Source organism: Hemicordylus capensis, chromosome 1 (assembly GCF_027244095.1).
Source record: "Hemicordylus capensis ecotype Gifberg chromosome 1, rHemCap1.1.pri, whole genome shotgun sequence".
In the NCBI taxonomy this organism is placed as follows: Eukaryota; Metazoa; Chordata; class Lepidosauria; order Squamata; family Cordylidae; genus Hemicordylus; species Hemicordylus capensis.
This window is the reverse complement of record NC_069657.1, coordinates 64,527,888-64,550,715: the sequence shown is the minus strand read 5'-3', so window position 1 is coordinate 64,550,715 and position 22,828 is coordinate 64,527,888. Positions and strand designations below refer to the sequence as shown.

The 22,828-nt window shown below is 45.6% G+C and overlaps 1 protein-coding gene, 1 long non-coding RNA gene and 1 pseudogene across 4 annotated transcripts in view; 1 reads left to right on the top strand and 2 right to left on the bottom strand.

The window, feature by feature from the left end:
- Positions 1 to 4,335, bottom strand: part of CDIN1 (CDAN1 interacting nuclease 1) — a 222,430-nt gene extending 218,095 nt beyond the window's left edge. For 2 of the 3 annotated variants that reach the window (XM_053306357.1, XM_053306339.1), the window contains exon 1: positions 3,760 to 4,335. In XM_053306357.1, coding sequence (XP_053162332.1) covers positions 3,760 to 3,863 — 104 coding nt within the window. In that variant the 5' untranslated portion in view covers positions 3,864 to 4,335. The remainder of the gene's footprint in view (positions 1 to 3,759) is intronic. The other variant, XM_053306348.1, reaches the window with a different exon arrangement.
- LOC128349679 (actin, cytoplasmic 2-like) lies at positions 4,116 to 22,490 on the top strand (annotated as a pseudogene).
- Positions 14,238 to 15,693, bottom strand: LOC128349681 (uncharacterized). Its single transcript, XR_008318916.1, has 2 exons — positions 15,158 to 15,693; positions 14,238 to 14,604 (listed from the first exon to the last, which is right to left on the bottom strand). It is a non-coding gene; the product is annotated as an uncharacterized LOC128349681 (long non-coding RNA).
- Positions 22,491 to 22,828: the final 338 nt, after the last annotated feature.

Sequence of the window (22,828 nt, the reverse complement as noted above, 5' to 3'; positions counted from 1 at the left end):
AAGAAAAATGTGTTTGAAGAGGAACAGGAAATTCAGGACAATGTTTATATGTTCATATCAGAGACAAGTTTGACCAAATTTAACAAACATAAGCATAGCAGTTACATGGTCTGTCACTTTCCTGTCCTTGCCATATATTCTGCAAACTGCAGGGAATCAACAGGTGGGACATAGAGGGGGAAAATCCCTACGAATCAAATGCTTCAGGGTGCATACTAAAGAGGACTTAGCACACAGTAGTTAACCTTTTTCTATGTTCACAGTAATGGAGGATTTCCAAATGTTCACTACATCATAACAGTTAAGTGGGGATTGTGATCTGTAGTGGACTAATTTGGGCGATACCGTTCCCGTTCCTGAGATTAGGAAGGGGAAGCGTCAGGAGCAGTGACACCCCAGTGCCCTCCTGGCATGTCCCTTTATTGTGCAGAGGGGATGCTATTCATCTGAATGGGGAACATACAGAGGGATCTTCATCCGAACATGCAGAGGGGACCTCATTGTTAACTAAGACCACAGAACCAGAGGAATATTAATTATTCCAAACGAACCAAGAGTACACAGATGTGATCACACGTATGTGGCAGCAGAGATAATACCTCATGTGGCCAAAGAGCTATGTTGATACCTTTGGGGTTCTCGGGTATGCCAATTAATTAAACACAAACTTAAGATCCACTGCAGACATTTGGAGAAACAGGCAGTTTCCTACAAACAAAAAGTCACACTAGATAGCCTTTAAAAACCAACTGTATGTATGCTTACTCAGAAGTTTCATTAACTTCAAATGAGACAAGTGTAAAGAATTACAGCTTTAATCCTTTTTGCTCCATCCCTGAATTCTTGTTTTTTCCTTGTATTTCTTAACAGAACACACAACCACGGCTGGCCTGCAAATGAGGTATCTGTCTCAGGCTATGGATTGGCACAGGTAAAGAATTAGTCACCTCTGCCAGCCCACCAAGCACAGGTCGCCACCCCTACTTGGGGGCGGCAGCAGTGGCAGCAATAGTGCCCCCCTGCTTTGGGAGCAGGATGGACAGGTGGGAGGAGAAGAGCACTGCTACTATGTGCAGGGGTGGGGTGAGAAAACCAGCTTCCAGTGCACTCAGTGTGCAGCAGTTGGAAAGACTAAGAGGGAGAGAAGATGCAAAACATCCTTCAATACTAGCCTTTCCCTTTAAAATTAATAATATGCTGCCTTTGAGATTATAGTGCAAGGAAACTGCTACATGGCTCTATTTTGGTCTATAGGGCAAAGACTACTTTTCTTGTCACTCTCACCCATCTGTCTTTAACAGGTGCCTGACAGCCAGAAATTCAACAGAGGAAGCATTCCCACAGCTGTATCCATGCAGGGGAGTGAGGCCTCTTCTGCATTTCTGTGGCCAGGCTGCTGCTAAAGGCACAGAGTGGTGGTGTTGGGAGGTTTAACATCACAGACCACCATCACTACTACTTATCAGCGTGCCAAGCCTTGTACACCTGAGATCACCGTCCCTTGCCAGAGGGCTCACACCATCTAATTGACTCCACTTAATGATTTCATTTTATTCTCCTCCTGATGAAGACCATTAACACTACCACCACCCACCTCTCCAAACTCCCCCAGATCAATCCATTCCCTTCCTTTGTTTATTCCTCAAGGTAGGAGGGGGGTGCGGGGGAGGGGGCAGGGGAAGCCCTTCTCACTCTTACTCCCTTCCCCCAGAATCTCTCAACCTGCCCCTATGAGATTTGCTCAGCAACCACTGAGTGCATTTTTCCTATTGGCCGAGTGTTTTTTCAGCCAATCGGGGCCCAGGGAAGGGAAAGAAGCGGAGGGCGGAAAACGGGTTCGTGGGAACTGTCAGACCAGACAAGCAAATCCTTGCAGCCAGCGCCGGCGCGTCCATTAAGGCGAACTAGGCAGTTGCCTAGGGCGCCAAAATGGAGGGGGTGCTGCGCTGGCCAGCCTGCCGCCCCCCCAACCCGAACAGTCAGCCTGCAGGCCCCTGCCTGGCGGGGGAGAGCGAGGGGCCAAGAAGGCAGGACAAGGCAGCAGCCCTTTGTCTGGCGGCGGGGCGAGGCGGGGGACCCAACCCGGGGCTGCCGCCGCCCCCCTCCCAGGGCTCCCCCCGCCACGCGTGGCTGGGGCCAGGCAGGCAGCAGCAGCAGGCCCTGACCAGCCCCCGAGGCAGCAGCAGCAGCAGCAAGCAGGCGGCGCCGCCTCCTCCGGGGGCGGGGTGGGATTCAGCTCGCTCTCTCTGGCCGCGCCGCGCCTGCTGGACGGAGCAGTCCAGGCCTTGCCAGGACCGCCTTCGCCTCCTGCTCCAGAGGGAGCCCCCCGCGCGGAGGCTCCCACCGAAGGCCAGCCAGTGGGGGCACCTGCCGGGCAGCGGCCTGCTGCTGCTGCTGGGCACCCCGCAACCCCGGCCAGCCAGCCAGCCGCGCCTCTGGCGTGGCGGGGCTCCCCAGCCCGCCCCCGTGCCCTGCTTTGCCCAGCCTGCCAGTTGTGGCTGCAGGAGGAGGAGGAGGAGGGCAACCACCTTCACCCTGGAGCCCCTACTGGCCACTGGGCGCCCCGGAGCCGCCGTCAGCAGCGGGCCGGCTCTGCTGAGTGACTCTCAGCACGGGAAGCCTGCCGCGGCTGAGTCGAGGGCCTCGGTGGTGGCACCCGCCCAGCAGCAGCCTGGCAGTTGCCCACTGAGGAGCTCGCGGGGCGCACGGCGCCGCCGCCGGCACAAGCGGCAGGAGGGCGGAAAGCAGCGCCTGCTTGGTCGGCCGCGGAGGAGAGGCCTGCAAGGAGGAGGCTGAGGCCGCTGCTGCCGCCGCCTGCAAGAAGGCTGCCCCCCCCGACCCCGCACACTCAGCGGGCTGCCGCTGATCCCTCTCTGGTGGGGGGGTAGGGTTAGGGTTGTGGGTGGCACAGAGACATCAGGCAAGAGGGCTGCAGAAACCAGCAGCCACAGCCCTGGGAGAGCCTGGCAGTGCCTGGTGGCCGGCAGTAGCCAAAGGGCCACCAGCTCCATGGCAAGACACCACCACCTCCCCCCAGCCCCCCTGGACCCAGCCAGCTGGCTCACTGCGGGGAGAGACTGCCCAGAAGGGTCCCCCCCCCATCCCTACTGCCTCTCATCCCATTGGCTCCCCTGGCTGCCTAGCTCCTGCAAGTCTGCTCCATGGGCCCCACATTAGGGAGGTGCATGGAACTGGCCTGGGGTAACTTTAAGGGCAGGGGAGGGTGCACCTCTCTCCCCTCCCCGCGCTCGATTTCCTAAAAGTCCGTTGGGCTGGCATCGTGCCGCCCTGTTGCCCCCTTTACCAGATGGAACTGGAGGTACTCAACATATCTGTGCGCGTTGGGTGCGTGTGCAAGGCACACAGGCGTGTTGAGTACTTCCAGTTACATCCGGTAAAGGGGGCAACGCTGCTGCCCCGATGAGCGCTGGCGGGGGGGCGGATTTCAAATTCTGTGTTTTTCATTCTTCCTATAATACATCTGTGTTTGAAATATGATTGGCGGGGGGGGGGGGGGCCGCGCCAGAAGGTGATCTCGCCTAGGGCGCAAAAAACCCTAGCACTGGCCCTGCTTGCAGCAAGTGCAGAGCTCGTGTTTTATTTAAACCAGAAACACCGAGCGTGCACGCAAGGCCGATTTGTTTAATAACAATAACAGTGGTACTCCCCTGAGCCTGCCATTTGCTCCCGACGACTGCCTTCTCCGCCTCCTCCTTTGAAAGGGGGCAGAGGAACCACTCTGCGCCGCCGAAGACTTACCTAGGGAATCTGTCCTTCAGCTTCCTCAGACTCTGCCGAGTTGGGGGCACTACTTGGGCGAGGAACTGAGCAATCTCGCCGTACTGGGCTTTGGTCAGCTTCATGCTTTCCGCAAGCTCAGTGGGGGGGGGGGAGGAGGAGGAGGAAGGAAGCGAGCAGGAGAGGGGTTTGCGCTCTGCCTCAAGCACGGGGGCAGCCACCGCTCGGGACAAGATGTAACTTTGCTACGCTTAACCCCCGCGGTGCACGCAATAAAACAAAACGCAAAAAAGCCTCTGCCCCGACCCCTTCCGATTGGCGCCCGCAGCCGGGAAAAAGGCGGTCATGCGCGGCTCGTGCAGCTCCGCCCCGCCGTTCGTACGTAAAGAGCAAAGCCCGGCCTTTTCTCCTCCGCCGCTGCCGACTGTTGCTGGCGTCAGGCGGGACGCTCCGAGCGGGAGAGAAGAACCCTTGAAATGTGTATGCTCCTGAGATTTTTCAGACTTAGTCACACTTCAGTTAAGGAAATGTAGTTTTGGTTAAAAGATAAAAGGATTGCAGTTGAGCCTTGAGCTGCCCCCACCGTCCTCCGTATAGTCCTCGCTACTACCTTCGTTCAAATCGAGCTGCTTGTAAATGGCTTGGAAGCAAAACTGGCTTCTAGACAGTGGGGTTGGGGGTTTTTTTGGTCTGTGCATTTGTGCAAAAAATGGTAGAGGTGAGAAATGGAAATGCTCTTAACTGTTCAAACAGCAGCGCCCAGTCCTGAGACTGGGAGGTTTTTGTTGTGAGAAGGAGCATCCTAGGAAGTGGTTGTGTTGGACCACTTAGGGGAGGGAGTGACCCTAGGGCAGGCCTGCACAACTTTGGCCCTCCCTGGTTATTAGCTACTGTGACTGGGGATTATGGGAGTTGTAGTCCAAAAACAGCTGGGGGGCCTAAATTGAGCAGGCCTGCCCTAGGGCAATGATTTAATTAAAGTCAATCAAGGTGTCACTTCAGTCGCAAAAAATGCTCATTACTTCCTCATAATTCCATACAGTATTCTTTCTTTTGAATTATGTATTCACAATACTTGACTGGGACTCAGAGCTATTTCAGTGGGGCGGGAGATGGCAATGGTAAACCCCACCAAAGAAAACCACATGGCTCTGTGGTTGCCAGGAATCGACACCATGATTCCACCATATGTCTAAAAACAGCAGCTCTTAAATCTATTATAGTCCTTCTTTTCAGAGCTCAATTCCTTTTTAGTCAAAACTAGGCCTTAATGGGGTTGAGTATCAATCCTATGCATTCATATTTGAAAATGAGCTCCATGGTACACAGATTTACTTCTGAATAAACTTTCATAGGGTATGGCTGTTAATTACCTATAGAGATTTTTCAGACTTAGTCACACTTCAGTTAAGGAAATGTAGTTTTGGTTAAAAGATAAAAGGATTGTAGTTGAGCCTTGAGCTGCCTTTGGAAGGGTGGTATATAAGTCAAATTTATAAATAGTTTCTATCCTGTGCATGCTTACCGGACAGGAAGATCTATTAAATTCTTAGTCTTACTTCTGAGTACACAGAATTGCACTGTTAGTCCCACAGAAAATAATGGAATTAAGGCTGCTTTAATTTAAAAATAATAATAAAGTGTACTTTATACTGTTAGGCATAGTTTCTGCTGAATTTGTTAACCTGTCTGTGGACTGTATTACTGGAGATGAACTGGTAACCACTCGGTGCTGTAGTGCTGCAGGGATGGGCAAGGATGCAGCCCTAGTATTTTTTTTCCCCTCCGGGGTCTCAGCAGGGAGGCAAAACCCTTTGCTTTCTAAATGGAAATAAATAATATGCTGCTCTTGCTGCTCCAAGAGTTTATGTAACTGAATGTTGGACTACAATTGATTTTATTACCATTCTTCCTCTCTTCTGTTTCAAGGAGTATCTTCCACTCTTTGTGGTTGACAATCCATACTGCTCTTCTGAGTGAATAACCAAATGAAGTTCAAGCTCAGTAGGATTAAGAAAAAATCCTTGCAATAGAACCTCCCAAATTCTTGCATCTATCTGAGCAGGGCATGTTGCCATTGGGGTGGGTGTGGCTATGGAGTATGGCTGCCGGGGTAGATGTGGCTATGAGGGCCATTATGGAGAGTGCTTGCACTTCTGAATTTGCAACTACACCACTGTATTCAACATCAGATGTTGGGGGACAAAGAACAGCACTTTTGGGCTGATCCAGGAAGGCTCTTGAGGAAGAAAGAAGCAGACACCAAACTGTGGGTAACTGTGGATAAAGGGGTGCAGTAACGTGCCTGGTCACAACTTTATTGACCAATGAATAAATAGTATTCATGTTCAGTATTCAGCTTAACGTCTGTTCCAGGCAAATTGATGGAAAGCATCCTCAAGGATAAAATTGTAAAGCACACAGAAGAACAGGCCCTGCTGGGAGAGAACCAGCATGGCTTCTGCAGAGGTAAATCTTGCCTCACCAACCTTTTGGAGTTCTTTGAGAGTGTCAACAAGTGTGTGGATCAAGGTGATCCAGTTGACATAGTATACCTGGACTTCCAAAAAGCTTTCAACAAAGTTCCTCATCAAAGACACCTGAGAAAACTTAGCAGTCATGGGATAAGGGGATAAGTACATGTGTGGATTGCTAACTGGTTGAAGGACAGGAAAGAGAGGGTAGGGATAAATGGAGAGTTTTCACAATGGAAGGAAGTAGGAAGTGGGCCCCTCCAGGGATCTGGTCGGGGACCAGTGCTTTTTAATTTATTTATAAATGATCTAGAAGTAGGGGTAAGCAACGAGGTGGCCAGATTTGCAGAGGATACCAAACTCTTTCGGGTAGTGAAATCCAAAATGGATTGTGAGGAGCTCCCAAAGGGGGAGTGGGCAACAAACTGGGTGAGTGGGTGACAAAATGGCAAATGTGCTTCAGTGTTGGCAAGTGTAAAGTGATGCACACTGGGATGAAAAACCCCAACTTCAAATATACACTGATGGGATCTGAGCTGTCGGTGACTGACCAGGAGAGGGATCTTGGGGTCGTGGTGGACAGCTCATTGAAAGTGTCGGCTCAATGTACGGCAGCTGTAAAAAAGGCCAATTCCATGCTAGGGATCATTAGGAAGGGGCTTGAAAATAAAGCTGCTAATATTATAATGCCCTTATACAAAACTATGGTGTGACCACACTTGGAGTACTGCGTACAATTCTGGTCACCACATCTAAAAAAGGACATTGTAGAACTGGAAAAGTTGCAGAAGAGGGCAGCCAAGACGATCAGGGGCCTAGAGCACCTTTCTTATGAGGCAAGGCTACAACACCTGGGGCTATTTAGTTTAGAAAAAAGACGACTACGACTGCAGGGATACATGACAGAGGTCTATAAAATCATTTATGGTGTGGAGAAAGTGGATAGAGAGAAATTCTTCTCCCTCTCAATAATACTAGAACCAGGGGTCATCCCATGAAATTGATTGCCAGGAAATCTAGGACCAACAAACAGAAATACTTTTTCACACAACACCAAATCAACTTGTAGAATTCTCTGCCACAAGATGTGACAGCCAACAACTTCATGGGGGAAAGGTCTATCAACGGCTACTAAACTACAGGCTACAGGCCACCTCCCGCCTCAGAGGCAGGATGCCTCTGAATATCAGTTGCAGTTGTTTACTTTTACAAGTAAAGGGCTAAATGCGGGGGAGGAATAGCTGTTTAGTACTTTTACCTTGAAAAACAAGCCATGTCAGGGATTGCAGCAGGAGCGGTGGGGGCTCTTTCCAGCACCCTGCCGATCTCCCAAATGACTGGCTGGCCATGCTTTAGCCTGTTTTGGACCTCTATGCACGTGTGTTTTGTTCATACCTCTAGTTTCTTTAACATGTTTATTTTTATTCTTTATATGTGTGTGTAAACTATATAAATACTTACCACAGAACAACATAATGATGATACATAAATACTGCATGTTGTGCCCCTATTAAGAATTAATATATAGTATATTAGTTGTTCAAATAATAAATATAAGAGAACACTTTGCATAAATATGGACTTTACTGAGATTATGTTTAATGAGCAGGATAGATGAACAACAGATCTCAAGTATAAAAGAACTGTGTAGAAGTTCACAATTGAAGTTTTCCTTGCTGAACTGAATACCAGGTTTCCATAGCTTTTTACTTTGCTCTTAATAGTAGTACATTACTAGAATTGGAATACTGAAAAGAAGAGGTATCACATATACATTTTCTCTCCTTTTATGTCTCTTGTGCCTTAACTATATCTACTGTACCTTAACTATATCTCATATATATCCTCAGAGACAACACACATACACATACAAAATGACAAAAGAGCTTTTTTAAAGCACAAAAGGTTCAGATAATACATAAAAAGATTTTATTTTCTTTTGCTCTGAAAAGTAATATTCTCATTCTTTAACATTAGTATATGGGAGGGGAAAAAGCCCTTTTCAGTTTGCTATCCATTTTAAAACCCCACGAGGGTATAATTTTCTTGGGCTACAGAAAGTATCATTTTCCTCTTTCTCACCAAAGATTAGCATTACCACTTTTTCCTGAAATTGAGGTTTCTTAATGATTACCTGCTTCTTCCTTGCTACTGAAATAAATAAATCATGCTCTTTTAAAAGGAAACAAAATAGGGCTTGTTTTTGTAGTCTTTGTTGCAGAATAATTTCCATTGAAAGTGATTTTAAGAGCTATTGCTGCTTACATTAACTTGTAGGAATCTCTTTCAGCATCTACCTGGCTTGAGTTTCAACAACTGCTTCTACATACACTTGGAATGTAGGACACCATATGTCAAATTGTTAGATAAAAGCTGAACGTGGTCCATATTTGCCCATCTTTGACTGGTTCACCAGTTACTGCCTTTCCTCAACCGGCAGGCCCTGGCAACAGTAACTCATGCCTTTGTTACCTCTCGTTTGGATTACTGTAATGCACTCTTCCTAGGATCGCCTTTGAAAACTATTCGGAAGTTTCAGCTAGTCCAGAATTCAGCGGCCTGCCTCCTTATGGGTGGATGTAGATTTGATGTCATCACACCTTCTTTACAGTTGCTGTGGTGGTTGCCTGTTGGCTTCTGGGTCAATTCAAAATGCTGGTTCTCACCTACAAAACACTTACGGGCTTAGCACCTGTATATCTCCGGGATTGCCTCTCTCGGCCAGTTGCATCCTGGACTGTGAGTTTTTCTCAGCTGGCCCTCAGTGTCCCAGGCTCTTTTGCAGTGTGTGGTTCCTGGCCCTGTAGGAAGGCCTTCTCTGTGGCCGCTCCTCTTCTTTGGAACACCCTCTCCCCCCGATTCGCTCAGCTCCCTCCCTGGCTGTTTTTAATGCCCTTCTTAAGACCCACCTGTTTCGCTAGGCATTCGCCCTTTAATTATTATTTTTAAAAATTAATTGTTGTTGGTACTGTGGTTGTTCACCACCTAGAGTCTTTGGAGGTGGTGGTATTTAAGGAAAAAAATAAATAAATTATAATGTATTCATTAGGACCTCATAAGGAAATGAGTCTCTCTACACAAGAAGTGTGGAGAGCCGGATGGGGTTAAGCGGGGAGAGAGGGCCAAGGCTGCACACGAACACTCACGGAGCCCTGGGTGGCCACATCAGCTGCCCACACAATTACCGGCTCCATCATGGAGCTGGTAGGGCCTGTGGGGATCAGGGGACTGCCCAGCCCCCAGGATGCCCCGTGTGAGTGCACAGGGCATTGTGGGGAGACCCCTGAGACCGGGGGTCTCCTCATGAGTAGCTGAGGCATGCCGTGGCGACTCACAATTGCCAGAATGGGGTTAGCAGAGTGCTCACTCAGCTAACCTCATTTAAGGAGGGTGGACTTGAGCCGGCTAATCTCCAGGAGCCGCACAGCTCCCGGCGGTTCCCACAAGCACAGGAAAGCAGGCTGGGCTTTCTTAGCCCACTTTTCTGCGGTCATGAGAATAGCCTCAATGAGTTTCTTCATAGACCATACCTTTGTTTAAATTCTTACAGAATTAAAGTATTTTGGGGCTCATTCTTCTGAACCATTTCAATATGGTATAATTATGCATTTCCTGTTTCCAGGAGCATTTTAGCTTGGTCAGTTGATGCTGGTGTTTACTCAGAACATGAAATCTTTTCTCTTCTGTTGCTGCCTGCTTTGCTATTTGCCACATTTTCTGTCCCTTTGCTTTCAGGTACAGCTTATTTTGAAAAGAATAGTCTGAAGACGCTCCGAAAAAGGGAAGAAAATACAAGAATGGTTTGAAAGCATCTCATAGTCGATATATACTGGCTTTGCCGGGACATCATCTCTCCCATCCCAAAATTAAATGGGGCAGTCTTCTTCCAACTGTATAATTTAGTGTTTTAAAAAAATATGGAAGGAAGGAAGGAAGGGCTGCATAGGACAGCAGACTGAGAAATACACCCATACTGTAACGGGTGTAAAGCCTTACACCAGGGTGCAGTGTTCCCTCTAACAGAGATTCCCAGATGTTGTTGACTACAACTTCCAGAATCCCCAGGCAAAAGCCATTATTGCTGGGGATCTGGGAGTAGTAAACAATATTTATTTACACCCTTTACAGTATGGATGTCGTTCTTGGTCTGCTGTCCTATGCAGCCCTTCCTTCCTTTCCTTCCTTCCATATTTTCTTAAACACTAAACAATAGTTGTGAATATTTATTTATTACATTTATATACTGCTCCTCCAAGGAGCTCAGAGTACATGCTTGTTTTTATCCTCACAATAACCCTGTGAGGTAGGTTAGGCTGAGAGATACATGACTGGCCTATAGTCACCCAGTGAGTTTCATGGTTGAATGGGGATTTGAACTCGGGTCTTCCCAGTCCTATTCCAACACTCTAACCACTACGCTATGCTGGCTCTCTGGGAATCTCTGTTAGAGGGTACACTGCCAGGGTGGCAGTGGTGGTGTTTAACTTCCCTTTCTTTTGGCACCATTCTGCACTCTCTAAAAAGCCCAAACAAATTACAAAATCTGGAATGGTTGCTGTAGTAAGGAAAAATCTTTGGAAGAGCTTTATACACACACTCACTTTTCTTTGGATCATGGCTTTACAATAGTGCTGCTGACATTATAATAGAGCACTTTGTTGTACATTGCCAGTTTGTACTCAGTTTTGAAAGTAGCACTTGGACTATTTCGAAAACGTTGTGTCCATCACATTAGTGCAACAGAAGCAATAAGCACACAAGGATTAGATGTGAGATAAGAATCCAGCAAATTGGGGGTGGGGGGGAGGTGGAAGAGAGAAGCAAATTCCTCAGAAAAGAGAGTCAAACCAGCCTAAGAGGACAAAAAGGTAAAGTTGTGCCATCGAGTTGGTGTTGACTCCTGGTGACCACAGAGCCATGTGTTTTCCTTTGGTAGAATACAGGAGGGGTTTACCATTGCCTCCTCCCACGCACTATGAGATGATGATGCCTTTCAGCATCTTCCTGTATCACTGCTGCCTGATATAGGTGTTTCACATAATCTGGGAAACATACTAGCGGGGATTCGAACCGTCAACCTCTTGCTCCCTAGGCAAGTTACTTCCCTGCTGTGCTGATTACATTCTAGCTTTATGCAGAATAAATAGCAAGATCTGGTTTTAGAGAAGGTAAATGCTTTTTGCCTTTGACACCCTCATTTGTAAGCTTATCCTGGCTCCTATTTTAAACTTCTTGCAGCTGATCTGTTAATTTAAATATTGTATAAATGTATATATTATAGGACAGAATCTTGGATTCCACACATGAAAACTGAACTATATTATATAATTTATATAATTCTATAGGATTGTTATTGTATAGTAACTGTTATGGATTTCCTCTTTTCCAACCTTTTTGTTGAAAACTTGTACAGTATATACATTTTCCAAACAATAACAATTTGTGACACTTCAGCGTAAAACACAGCCTTGTGCCACTTTGAAAGAGTGAAGTTCAACCTTTCTGTGTCACTGGCCCTTTCGGGGTAAATGTGCTACTCCTTTGGCAGAGTATGCTGCAGGGTTCTCCTGTGGGTCTCCAGAATTAAATTTCTGATTACCACTGGTGCAGGGGTGGAGCCACCACTGAGCAAATGGGTTCAAGGAACCATGGCTGCCGCCCCTCAGGGGTCGCACCTCGTGCCCCAAACACGCCCCCCACATCTGACGTCTGATGCAGGGGGCATGGTTTAGCTCCCAGATAGGGCCATGTGGCCCTGTTAGGGTTTTAAATCGGCCACGTGGCTGGAGCAGCACTCCCTGCCTTTATTTAGCCTTTATCTCCCTGCTAGGATTTAGCTCTCAAACGGGGCCACACGGCCCCATTTGGAAGCTAGATAGTCCAGCTAGATTGGCCCAGTTTGGGCCAGTGCCGTGTGGCTAACTGCTCCCTACTTCAAATGCTGACACGGGCTGGGGCTGGGGGGCCGCTGCGGCTCGCTGAGCCCGAGCCACCATTGGCCTCCCTACACACCTGCGCTGGTGACATGCCAACCATGTTTATGTACCTCTTCAGCATTTTGGTACAGAGTTCTGTGTTTAATCACTTGCAAATGTCAATATTTTAGATACTCATATTACAGATAGCCTTTGGCTTTAGGTCAGGTATACTGTATACCTTGAGATATACCTTAAGCAGATCAGCTTTAAAAACTAACCAAGAGTGAAAGTGGAAAGTGCAGTGGAAGACATTTTAAAAATTCACTGCATTTCAAGGTCTTTTGTTTTCCTAGCAGATGTGTGTTGAAACCATTTACACTACACTTGGAATGTCTGTCTATCTGTCTGTCTTCACCCTTAGTTAGATGTTTCTCTTTACAATTTTGGATTGTTTGAAAGGTTTACAATAGTAACTTTGTATGGAATGGATATAGGTATCTGCTCAAATCTGTTATCAGTATAATGTAGTTTGGTGGTTCATGCCACTTTTTGTCCTTGTTTAATATTACCTCTTAGCTTATTCCTTGAAATACACTTAATCTTATTCACCATTTCAGTATCTTAACAAAAAATGTAGGCATGCTTCCAGTTAAGGTAGTAATAACTATCTGTAACTGGGCTAATAAACACCTCCACAGGATATAGTTATTACCTCGTAAACAAGAAGCCTTTGCAATTTATCATTTAATTGGCATCCATCTGTAGTAAGAAGGTAATTGTATTATTTGACATACATGTGTGTAGCATCAATTTTAGACCAAAATCAGACAGTAAGTGTTAATAAGCCCTATCAATGGGATCATAGATTGCTATTAAATACTAAATGGTTTTTCATTGACAGTTAATATACATTTCTGTTTTTCTGTGGAAATTATTTAATTACTCTATAGCCCAATAAAGAGATGTCTTTGCCAGGAGTGGAACAATAGTATGGAGTACTGTACAATGTCAACACATGGAGTCAGCTATTCTTTCTTCAAAGCCAATAGTTAATATGCTAACAAAAATCAGTAAGAAGAACTAATCTAATCTACTATAATAACATATCCATTATATCTACTTTCTTCAACTATAGAGATTTACGTAACATTAATTATTGATGTTATTGTATCGATAAATTGTATTTCATGCAGAGGTCATTGTTTTCCATTTATTTAAATTTATATTGGATCAGATCTCTCTTAGAGATTTTATGTAACATAGTTAATTACAAAGCAAATTATATATTATATTAAAAGTAAAATATTGCAGTTTGCCTCTATATCTTGAATATGCTGTTTGTTTGTGCAGAGAAGGATATCTACAATGCAAAGGGCATTGATGCCAAAGTTTTATAGTCAAATTACTAGCAAATAAGAATAGATGGTTTCTTCAAGGTTTATATATATCGGGAAAGCTGGTGGGGTGTGACCAATCACCCATCAGATTTCAGGCACTGAGTAAAGTTAATAGTGCTCTGGTGCATTCCTCCCAGCCACTCATTGCTTCCTTCACCTGCACAATAGACTAAAGTCTGTTAGTGATTATCCAGAGACCAGAATTAAGATGTATGGATGCTTTGCATTATTAGGATGGCAGTAAATAGAGTTTGGTCATGTTTCTAAAGATGTAGCCACCTGTTTGCATCAAAGGGAGAGGTGAAACAGGGAAACCCTTTCCATTAGTCTGGCTGGAAATAACTGTCATTTGGCTTCTCCCCTTCTATGTCTCTCTACTTCAGGGCTGCCCAACCTCCTGCAGAGGTTGGCCTACAGCTCCCATAATCCCTGGCTGTTGGCCACTGTGTCTGAGGATTATGGGAGTTGTAGTCCAGAAATACCTGGGGGGCCTAAGCTGAGCAGGCCTGGTCTACTGCAATGGCCTTTCTACCTGTTCATTATGTAAGAATTGGTATCTTTACTTCCTTATTTTCCTCTTCTCTTGTCCCACTTTTCTTTTTGCATCAATTAGATTATAAACCATTACAACAAGGAACTTGTATATTTATTCTCCTCTTTGTGTAGCACTTAAGAGTATTTTAAGCAATGAATACAAATAATGGCTGACGTACTTTGCAACGTTATATGTGCCTTTTAATGAAATGTGTGCACGGTTGTGAAAGAGCACTCTTGTGCAAACATAAGAATTGCAAAAATGCAGTTTCACAATGGATGGTTATTGGAAATAATAGCTCTTCATTGTGCAACTCTGTGCAAGACCACTCTTGTGCAACTGCGCACAGGGTCCCTCAAGTTCTAGAGGAGGGGACTCTCATGTCCTGCTTCTTCAGTCAGGTCTTCAGAGTCTGTCTCAAGCTCAGGGTCTGTCTTGGCTGAAGCAGGGTCAGGCTCGGGGTCTGTTACAGATGAGGAGTGGTCAGGTTCAGGGTCCATCTCAGAGGAGGAAGAGTCGGGCTCAGATATCATGACAGTGTGCTGTGGCAAGCAAGAAGAAGACATTAAGGACATTCATATGACCTCATATGAGAGGGAGACATGATAGAGGTCTATAAAATCATACATGGTGTGGAGAAAGTGGATAGAGATAAATACTTTTCCCTCTCACATGACACTAGAACTAGGGGTCATCCCATGAAACTGGTTGCCAGGAAATTTAGAACCAGCAAACAGAGGTGCTTTTTCACACCACATAATCAACTTGTGGAATTCTCTGCCATAAGATGTGGTGACAGCCAACAACCTGGATGGCTTTAAGAGGGGTTTGCATAACTTCATGGAGCAGTGGTCTATTGGCTACTAGTCGGAGGGCTATAAGCCACCTCCAGCCTCAAAGGCAGGATGCCTCTGAGTACCAGTTGCAGGGGAGTAACAGCAGGAGGGAGGGCATGCCCTCAACTCCTGCCTGTAGGCTTCCAGCGGCATCTGATGGGCCACTGTGTGAAACAGGATGCTGGACTAGATGGGCCTTGGGCCTGATCCAGCAGGGCTGTTCTTATGACCTCGCTGGGGAGGGCAGGCAGGCTCCTACCTGTCTTTCTGCACTTGATCAGCAGCACACTGTCATGATCTCCTGGCTTCTGACCCTGGCTTTGACTGGCCCGATTTGCCTGTTCCTTCATAGAACTGATCCCCTGGCTCCTGACCTTGGCTTGACTAGGCCTGATTTCCTATTCCTCCTGTGTGGACCCGACTTCCTGGTTTCTGACTCTGGCTTGTAACCTGACTTCGACTTCCGCCTAGCTTCCCTGGTGAGTCCTCACACTGCACAATATACACGAGTGGTGCCACAGTGAGCAGCAGAGCCAGGAACCACAGGAAGAAGACCTCCAGCATCCCTCAGTGTATTGTGCCAGGAGCGTGTGGTGCATTGGGGGAATCCCTTGCTGCCAGGTGGTCTTGCCACCCAGCTTTGTGGATGATTCACACAATGAGGGAGTGGGGTGGAGGGGCACACTTACACCCTCCCCCCCACTATTAGCCTGGGTAAAAAAACCCTGGGCTACCCAGCAAAGAGTGCTGGGATCAGGACCAATCCCGTGCTCCATATGAGCAGCCCTACCCAGGTAAGGCTGTTGAAGCCTGAATAGGCCTGCTTGTGTGACTGACAATGGGACACAGCTTACCTCATTTGAAATGGAGCGATATTTGCATGACCATGGGATGAAACACAAGACTATTTCCTTGTACCATCCTTGAGGGAATGGCATTGTGGAAGGAATGAACACATTAGTGAAAGAACGTTTTCAACTGGCTGTCCTACTACGCAACAATAACCCTGGAAGGAGACAACCTGTGAAAATCTATTTGCTTATCAAACTAATCCTCATTCTACTACAGTAAAATCGCCTTTCAAACTACTAAGAGAATGCAAAAGCTACCACCAAACTTACCCAATGGCAACAACTGATAGGGCTTTCCGTGCCATCTCACCCTGGGGATGCAGAGATCTGTGATCGGGTAAGGAGGATGCAACAAAATATAAATTTTATGTGGATCAGAAACAGGGTGCAAAACAGTGAACATTTCAGGTGAGAGACTTTGTTCAAGTTCGACTGCCTTATAAAGTGATAAAGGGATGTCCTCCATATCTGGACCAAAACAAATTATGAAAATCCAAGGAGATTGTGTCCATATTGGATGATGGAAATAAATGCAACACTTTGAGTCTTTCTAACATGCAGACTATGAGACAAGAGGGAACTGGAGAGGAATCTGATCTTTCCTCTGGTTTTGACCTCACAGATGAGGCTGATGAATGTGATGGACAATTCTCTGTACCAGAAAACAAATCACTAACAGCCCCTGTGCCAGAAACCCAAAAATTAAGAGAACTGTGCGTGACAGGACACCACCTAAAAGACTTCAAGACTTTGTCACCAAGTTTTAAAGGAATTCAGTTCTGGTTCTTAAAAAAAAGGGGAGATAATTTTGTATTCTATTTTGCAATCTTTTATATTTTGTTAATTGTCCCTGTGGAGATCCTGTAGAGTGAGTGAGTGTGTGTGTGTGTGTGTGTGTGTGTGTGTGTGTGTGTGTGTTGGGCGGGGGGGGGTAGTGAGAAAGGAAAGTGAGGGAAAATTTGAGGTGAAAAGTAGAGTTTCTGAATAAAGCTTATTTTAACAAACATAGGATTCCTTTGTGTTTGAGGCAAGCAACTATAAAACACTGACATCATCATGTTGCAAAGGATTTTGCAGACCAATAACACCTTTCCCCCTATGTGGACTGCAACCCAGGTGCACTCCTTGGAATTCCCTGCACTTACTGTGTGATAGAGTTTAGTGCAGGCTGTGCACAGGTGCTCTGTGTCTTTTAAAAGTATTTATTCTATCCTGTACTCACATGGTTCTTCCAGTTGTCTCCTATCTGTTGTTTAATTTTAATAAAAGTACAGCATATGATTCTCCCAGACCATTTGCTGGACCCAAGTACCATGTGTTTTGCAAGGAACTGATGCAGTGTAGGGATGTGCAAATTGAACTGGTTGAATCTGTTCAACTCAAATCTGGATGATTCAAGTGATTCAACCTTGAATCAAATTACCCTCAATTCAAGCTTGAATTGATTCGGCAGTTTGAGCCTCCATTTTGTCCCCAGAGGCCTCCATTTTGTCCCCTCCAAGCTTCTGCTTTCACTGCCAGGGGTGAATTTTTAGGAATTTTATTTGTGGATTCTTGGTTTTGAAATGACTTCTTCATAGGGAATCCCCAAGTTATTTCAAAACCGAGAATCCATACAGCCACACATTTCACAACCAAATATCCTTTTTCAGATTCTTTTGGGAGTTGGGTGACAATTGGCGCCCATGGAGGCCTGCCACCAAACCTGCTTTGTTGCCCCCTGGCCCTTAAAAAATAGATTGAATTGATTTGAAATTGAATCAAATCACATTTGAATCAAAACAGATTTGATTCAATCAGGCTGATTTGATTCAAACTCAAATCGAATCACAAAAATTGATTGGTTTACATCCCTAATGGAATGAATGAGTGCTCCTGAACCTATTAAAAAGACCCATTTAGAAACACCATCAGTGAACTTATGTGGTTAATGTCCAAAGCTACTCTGAAAGGGCTGAAATATCAGAATAGGTTTATGGAAGGCTTCCATTACACTGGGAGGCTATTCACACACATGTGCAAAACTGGGCTAAGAGAGCCCAGCCTGGTTTTGCACGCATATGTGAACCGGTGGGATTGGGCCAATCTCAACACTACCACGGTGGCGAACTCACCTATGGAGCCACCCTTTAAAACGAGGTTATGGTAGCGAGCATTCCCTTAACCTTGTTTTTTTGCTTGCGTGTCAGCCATGGCAGACTCAGGGAGGGAGATTCCCATAATGCACTATGCACCCGTGCGGTGCATTATTGGAGCTCTGGGGGTGGGGCGGAGTGTCCCAGCACCCTGACCCCTGAAGCTGCCAACAGCAGCCGGTGCTCATCTAGGCGGGTGATCTGCCCACCCAGGGATGGTGGAACGGGGAGGTAAGCGCTTTTGGGCTCCCTTCCCGCAAACCGGGTAGCCCTTTCTCACTGGTCGTGAAAGAGGGCTTTGGAGAATTGAGAGTGGGGGAAGTGTATAAAGCCAGACTTGTCTAAAACCTTAGGAATCCCAGATTTTGTATGGTATCAAGTGCAGGTGAGTCTTTAACACTTGACACCTTACCCAGGTGATTTAACTATTCATGAGCCCACTGAATGTTTAGAATGCTTCCAAACCTGTTTAGAATGCTTCCAAACCTGTTTTGTTGGCTAAGCCATGTAAAATTGTATTGTACATCAAATACTTGTGAAAGTTGGGGAGTAATAGTTTTAAGCTAGGTACCTCAAATAATGGAAACAAAAAATGGGACCTGTTTTCCTCTATGATTGTTGGTTGGATTTATGGGCCAGCATTCATTCTATAACAAATTCTGTGTGGACCGATTGCTGCTATCTTGTGAATTCTTTTCAACATTTAAGTTCTTTAAAATAAAAAATAAAAACTGCTTTTTCGCAAGGGTGCTATAAGTGCTCCTTCCTTTGAAGGATACCCTGCAAAGCCTTGCCTGAATTTCCCATCAGTCAGGAAAGGGAGAACAAAACTGTGTTTTCTTCTGAACGCACAATACAGGAACTACCTCGTGTGATTCTTTTTTCTTTTAGCTAGGCTCTCGCCTCTTATAGTCCCTTTACACATGTAAAGCATATTTGACATTTATAATAATGGAATGATTAGGAATGTTACTGACATCAAGGTTTAAGGGAGTGGGTGACATAAGGAATTTATGTTCTACTTTAATCCATTTGTCAACCTCTGGGACCTGTTTTTAAATCTAACTGAAGCTATACTGATTGGAGAGAAAAAACATAACCTAATCCAGCAGCCTGGAAAATCCTAGATATATGAATGCAGCATTTAAATCCTATATTTTAAATTGGGAGATAAATAGTATTGGTTGCTATAATGTTCTTAGTAGAATTGTTTAGCTACCTTTCCCCCACACAAATAGCCAAAATAAACCAAAATAATATGTGAGGATTATTGAAATCACTAAGTACATGAAGGCATACAAAGGTGTATGATTCCCTACAGTGCTAGACACTAAAGACTTATGTTACACATCAAGTCAATTTTCATTTTAGTGACATAGGGGGAAAACATCACTTGTGGGCTGGCATTGATTTTAATTTTGTCAGCAAGGAAAGTTTCAGAATGTGTTCTTTGCATCATTGCTCAAGTATGTGCAGTAGCACTCTCAGTAGAAGCTTTTAAGATATCAAAGATGGCAGTATCAAGTGCAACAGAATTAGCAAAATTACCTGCAGTAACTCTCTTATCCAGCTGTATGACAGCCTGTTGTTGTTATCCCAGGATGTAGAAGGAAAGATGAGGATGTTCTGATGTAGATGAGGCCCCAAAGGCTGCTGCAAGAGCACTACCGAGTTTTACACAAATAGAGCAGGAACGGTTGGTGTGAGCCACAGGGGGTGGGGGTGGGGCTCAAATAATGGAAACAAAAAATGGGACCTGTCTTCCTCTATGCACAAATTAATAGGTGCTTTCTTCTGCTGCAGCTGCAAACTACTCCAAGCAGCAGAGTGCTGCCCATCACTCCCTGAAGTAGCGGATTGGCTCTGCCACTCACCTGGCTTCTGTGGAGCCCACCCCCTACCAGGGGCCAGGTGAGTGGCGGAAACTATCTGCCGCCACAGGGAGTGCCGGGCAACACGTGCTGCTCAGAGTAGTTTGCAGCTGCATCTGGAGCAGAAGTAAGCACCTATTAATTGGTGCTTAAAGGTGCCTCTCGCTCCCCCCACTGTGGCGCCCGCACTGGCCGCTCCTGAATAGAGAGACTGGAGGGAATGCTGTTCCCCCAAACCTGACCTCTGTGAAGACACTCTGTGGGAGCTCTGGTGGAAGTTCATTCTTCATTTTATTTTGAAAATTATAGCCTACTCTTATTACAAGAAATTCAAGGCAGTTTACAATGAGGAAAATTTCACACACACACACACACCAATATTTAAGGGCTCTTTTGTCTGTCGTTTCTAGTTATGTGTCAGGGTTATCTTTTATTAGGAAAATAATTAGACTTTCTTAATAGTGCCAACCTTTCCCAGAGTCTTTTTCTGAATTGTTTATTTTTTTTCAAATGTATTAATCACCTTTCATGTTGTCTCAAGGTGACGTACAATTTAAAGGCAATGGTTAATACATTCCAAGAACAGAAAGAGAACCACTTAAAAGCTGATGATTCCAAACACCAATCCAATTAAATATTAAACGCCTCGGTAATAAGCGAAGCCTAAGCAGCAGAAAGTTGAAAGGGTTGGAAGGATGCAAAAGTATCTAAGAAATATATCCCAGATTCTAGGGGCAATCACCAAGGAGGCCCCATCCCACATGCATGATAAGCAGGCCTCAGCTGTTGTTGGCCTGCGGAGCAGCGGGGCCCAAGTCAATCTCCTGTAGTGGGCAGCAAATTATCCTTTAGAATTTTAAAAGTTAAAACTAGCACCTTGAATTGCAGCTGGAAGTAAACTGGTACCTGGTGCAATTTTTTTTCAAAATTGCTGTCATACGATCACACCACCTGGCCCCTGATTACACTCTAGCTGCAGCATTTTGCACTAACTGAAGCTCCAGAACACTTTACAAGAGGAGCCCCAAATTAGAGATGTGCAAACCAGTTCGAATTCAAACCAAACCAGGCATTTGGTTCGAGTTGCCAGTTCGAATTTGAACCAAACTGGAAGGGTTTGATTTCAACTGGTTCAGACCTCCCAAAGTGGGTGGGGTGGTAGTTGGCACCCATGGGTGCCTACCACCCAACCCCCAAAGCAATCAGACACTCATACGATTTTTAATGAATTTTTGAAATTTCTTTTTATTTTTTTCTCATAGAGTATAATGGGACTCGAACAAGCACATTATTCCCTCTTGTGGAGCACCCATGGGTGCCAACTACCACCCAAACCCCAAAGCAATCGGACACTCCTACAATTTTTTATGAATTTTTGAAATATTTTTAATTTTTTTCATAGGGTATAATGGGACACAAATGAACCCATTATCCCCTATTGTGGAACACCTAGGGGCACAAAAGTGGGGTGGGTGGTAGAAACCCAGTGGGGCCTACCACCCACAAAACCCCAAGGCAATCGGACACTCCTCCGATTATTGGTGAATGTTTAAAGTATTTTTGAATTCCTCATAGGGAATAATAATTCCAGCAAATGTATAGCTTCACGTTGGGGGGGGGGATGGGTGGCCTAGAGAGGAGTGTGGTGGGTGGTAGTGCCCAAGGGGGGCAAGGAAGCTACCAGAATTATTTGAAAGGAATTGGGCAAAGGGCTGATTTTAAAGTGGTTTTTGAAGTTTATGTGTCTTTAAGGCACAGAGCAAAAGAGGCATCCTGACCCTGAAGTATCCTATTGAACATGGCATTGTCACCAACTGGGATGACATGGAGAAGATCTGGCACCACACCTTCTACAATGAGCTGAGAGTGCCCCTGAAGAACACACTGTGCTGCTGACAGAGGCTCCCCTGAACCCCAAAGCCAACAGAAAAAAGCTGACACAGATCATGTTTGAGACCTTCAACACCCCAGCCATGTACGTTGCCATCCAGGCTGTGTTGTCTCTGTACACCTCTGGCCGTACCACCGGTATCATGATGGACTCTGGTGATGGTGTCACCGACACTGTGCTCATCTATGAAGGCTATACCCTGCCCCACGCCATTCTCCATCTGGATCTGGCTGGCTGTGGCTTGACTGACTACCTTATGAAGATCTTGACCGAGAGAGGATACAGCTTGACCACCACAGCAGAGAGAGAAATCATGCGTGACATCAAAGAGAAACTGTGCTACGTCGTGCTGGACTTCGAGCAGGAGATGGCCACAGCTGCATCCAGTTCTTCCCTGGGAAAGAGCTATGAACTTCCTGACGCTCAGGTGATCACCATTGGCAACGAGAGGTTCAGGTGTCCGGAAGCCCTCTCCCAGCCATCTTTCTTGGGTATGGAGTCCTGTGGCATCACCTTCAACTCCATCATGAAGTGCGATGTGGACATTTGTAAAGACTTGTATGCCAATGCCGTCTTATCTGGTGGTACCACCATGTACCCAGGCATTGCTGACAGAATGCAGAAGGAGATCACAGCCCTGGTGCCCAGCACAATGAAAATCAAGATCATTGCTCCACCAGAGCGTAAATACTCTGTCTGGATTGGCGAGTCTATCCTCGCCTCCCTGTCCACCTTCCAGCAGATGTGGATCAGCAAGCAGGAATACGATGAGTCTGGACCCTCCATTGTGCACCGCAAATGCTTCTAAAAACAGGACTAGTTTTACCACAATAACATTTTCCCTCTTTTTTTGACAAAACCCATAAAGGTGCATAAAAAACAACAAGAATTGAGATTGGCATGGCTTTTATTTGTTTTCTTTGGCGCTTGACTCAAGATATAAAAACTGGAATGGTGAAAAGAATTTGGCAGCAGCAGTCTAAAATAAAATAAATAAAGTGTTTTGGTGTGAATGTCCCCCAAAGTTCTACAATGCATCTGAGGTCTTTGATTGTACGTGTGTGTGTGTGTTTTAAATAGTCATTCCAAATATTGTATAATTCATTGAGAGGAAGTCAAACCAGTCTCTTGGGGAGGTAGCAGCCCTGCTCTGCAGAACAGAAGTACCAGTCTGTTCTTAGA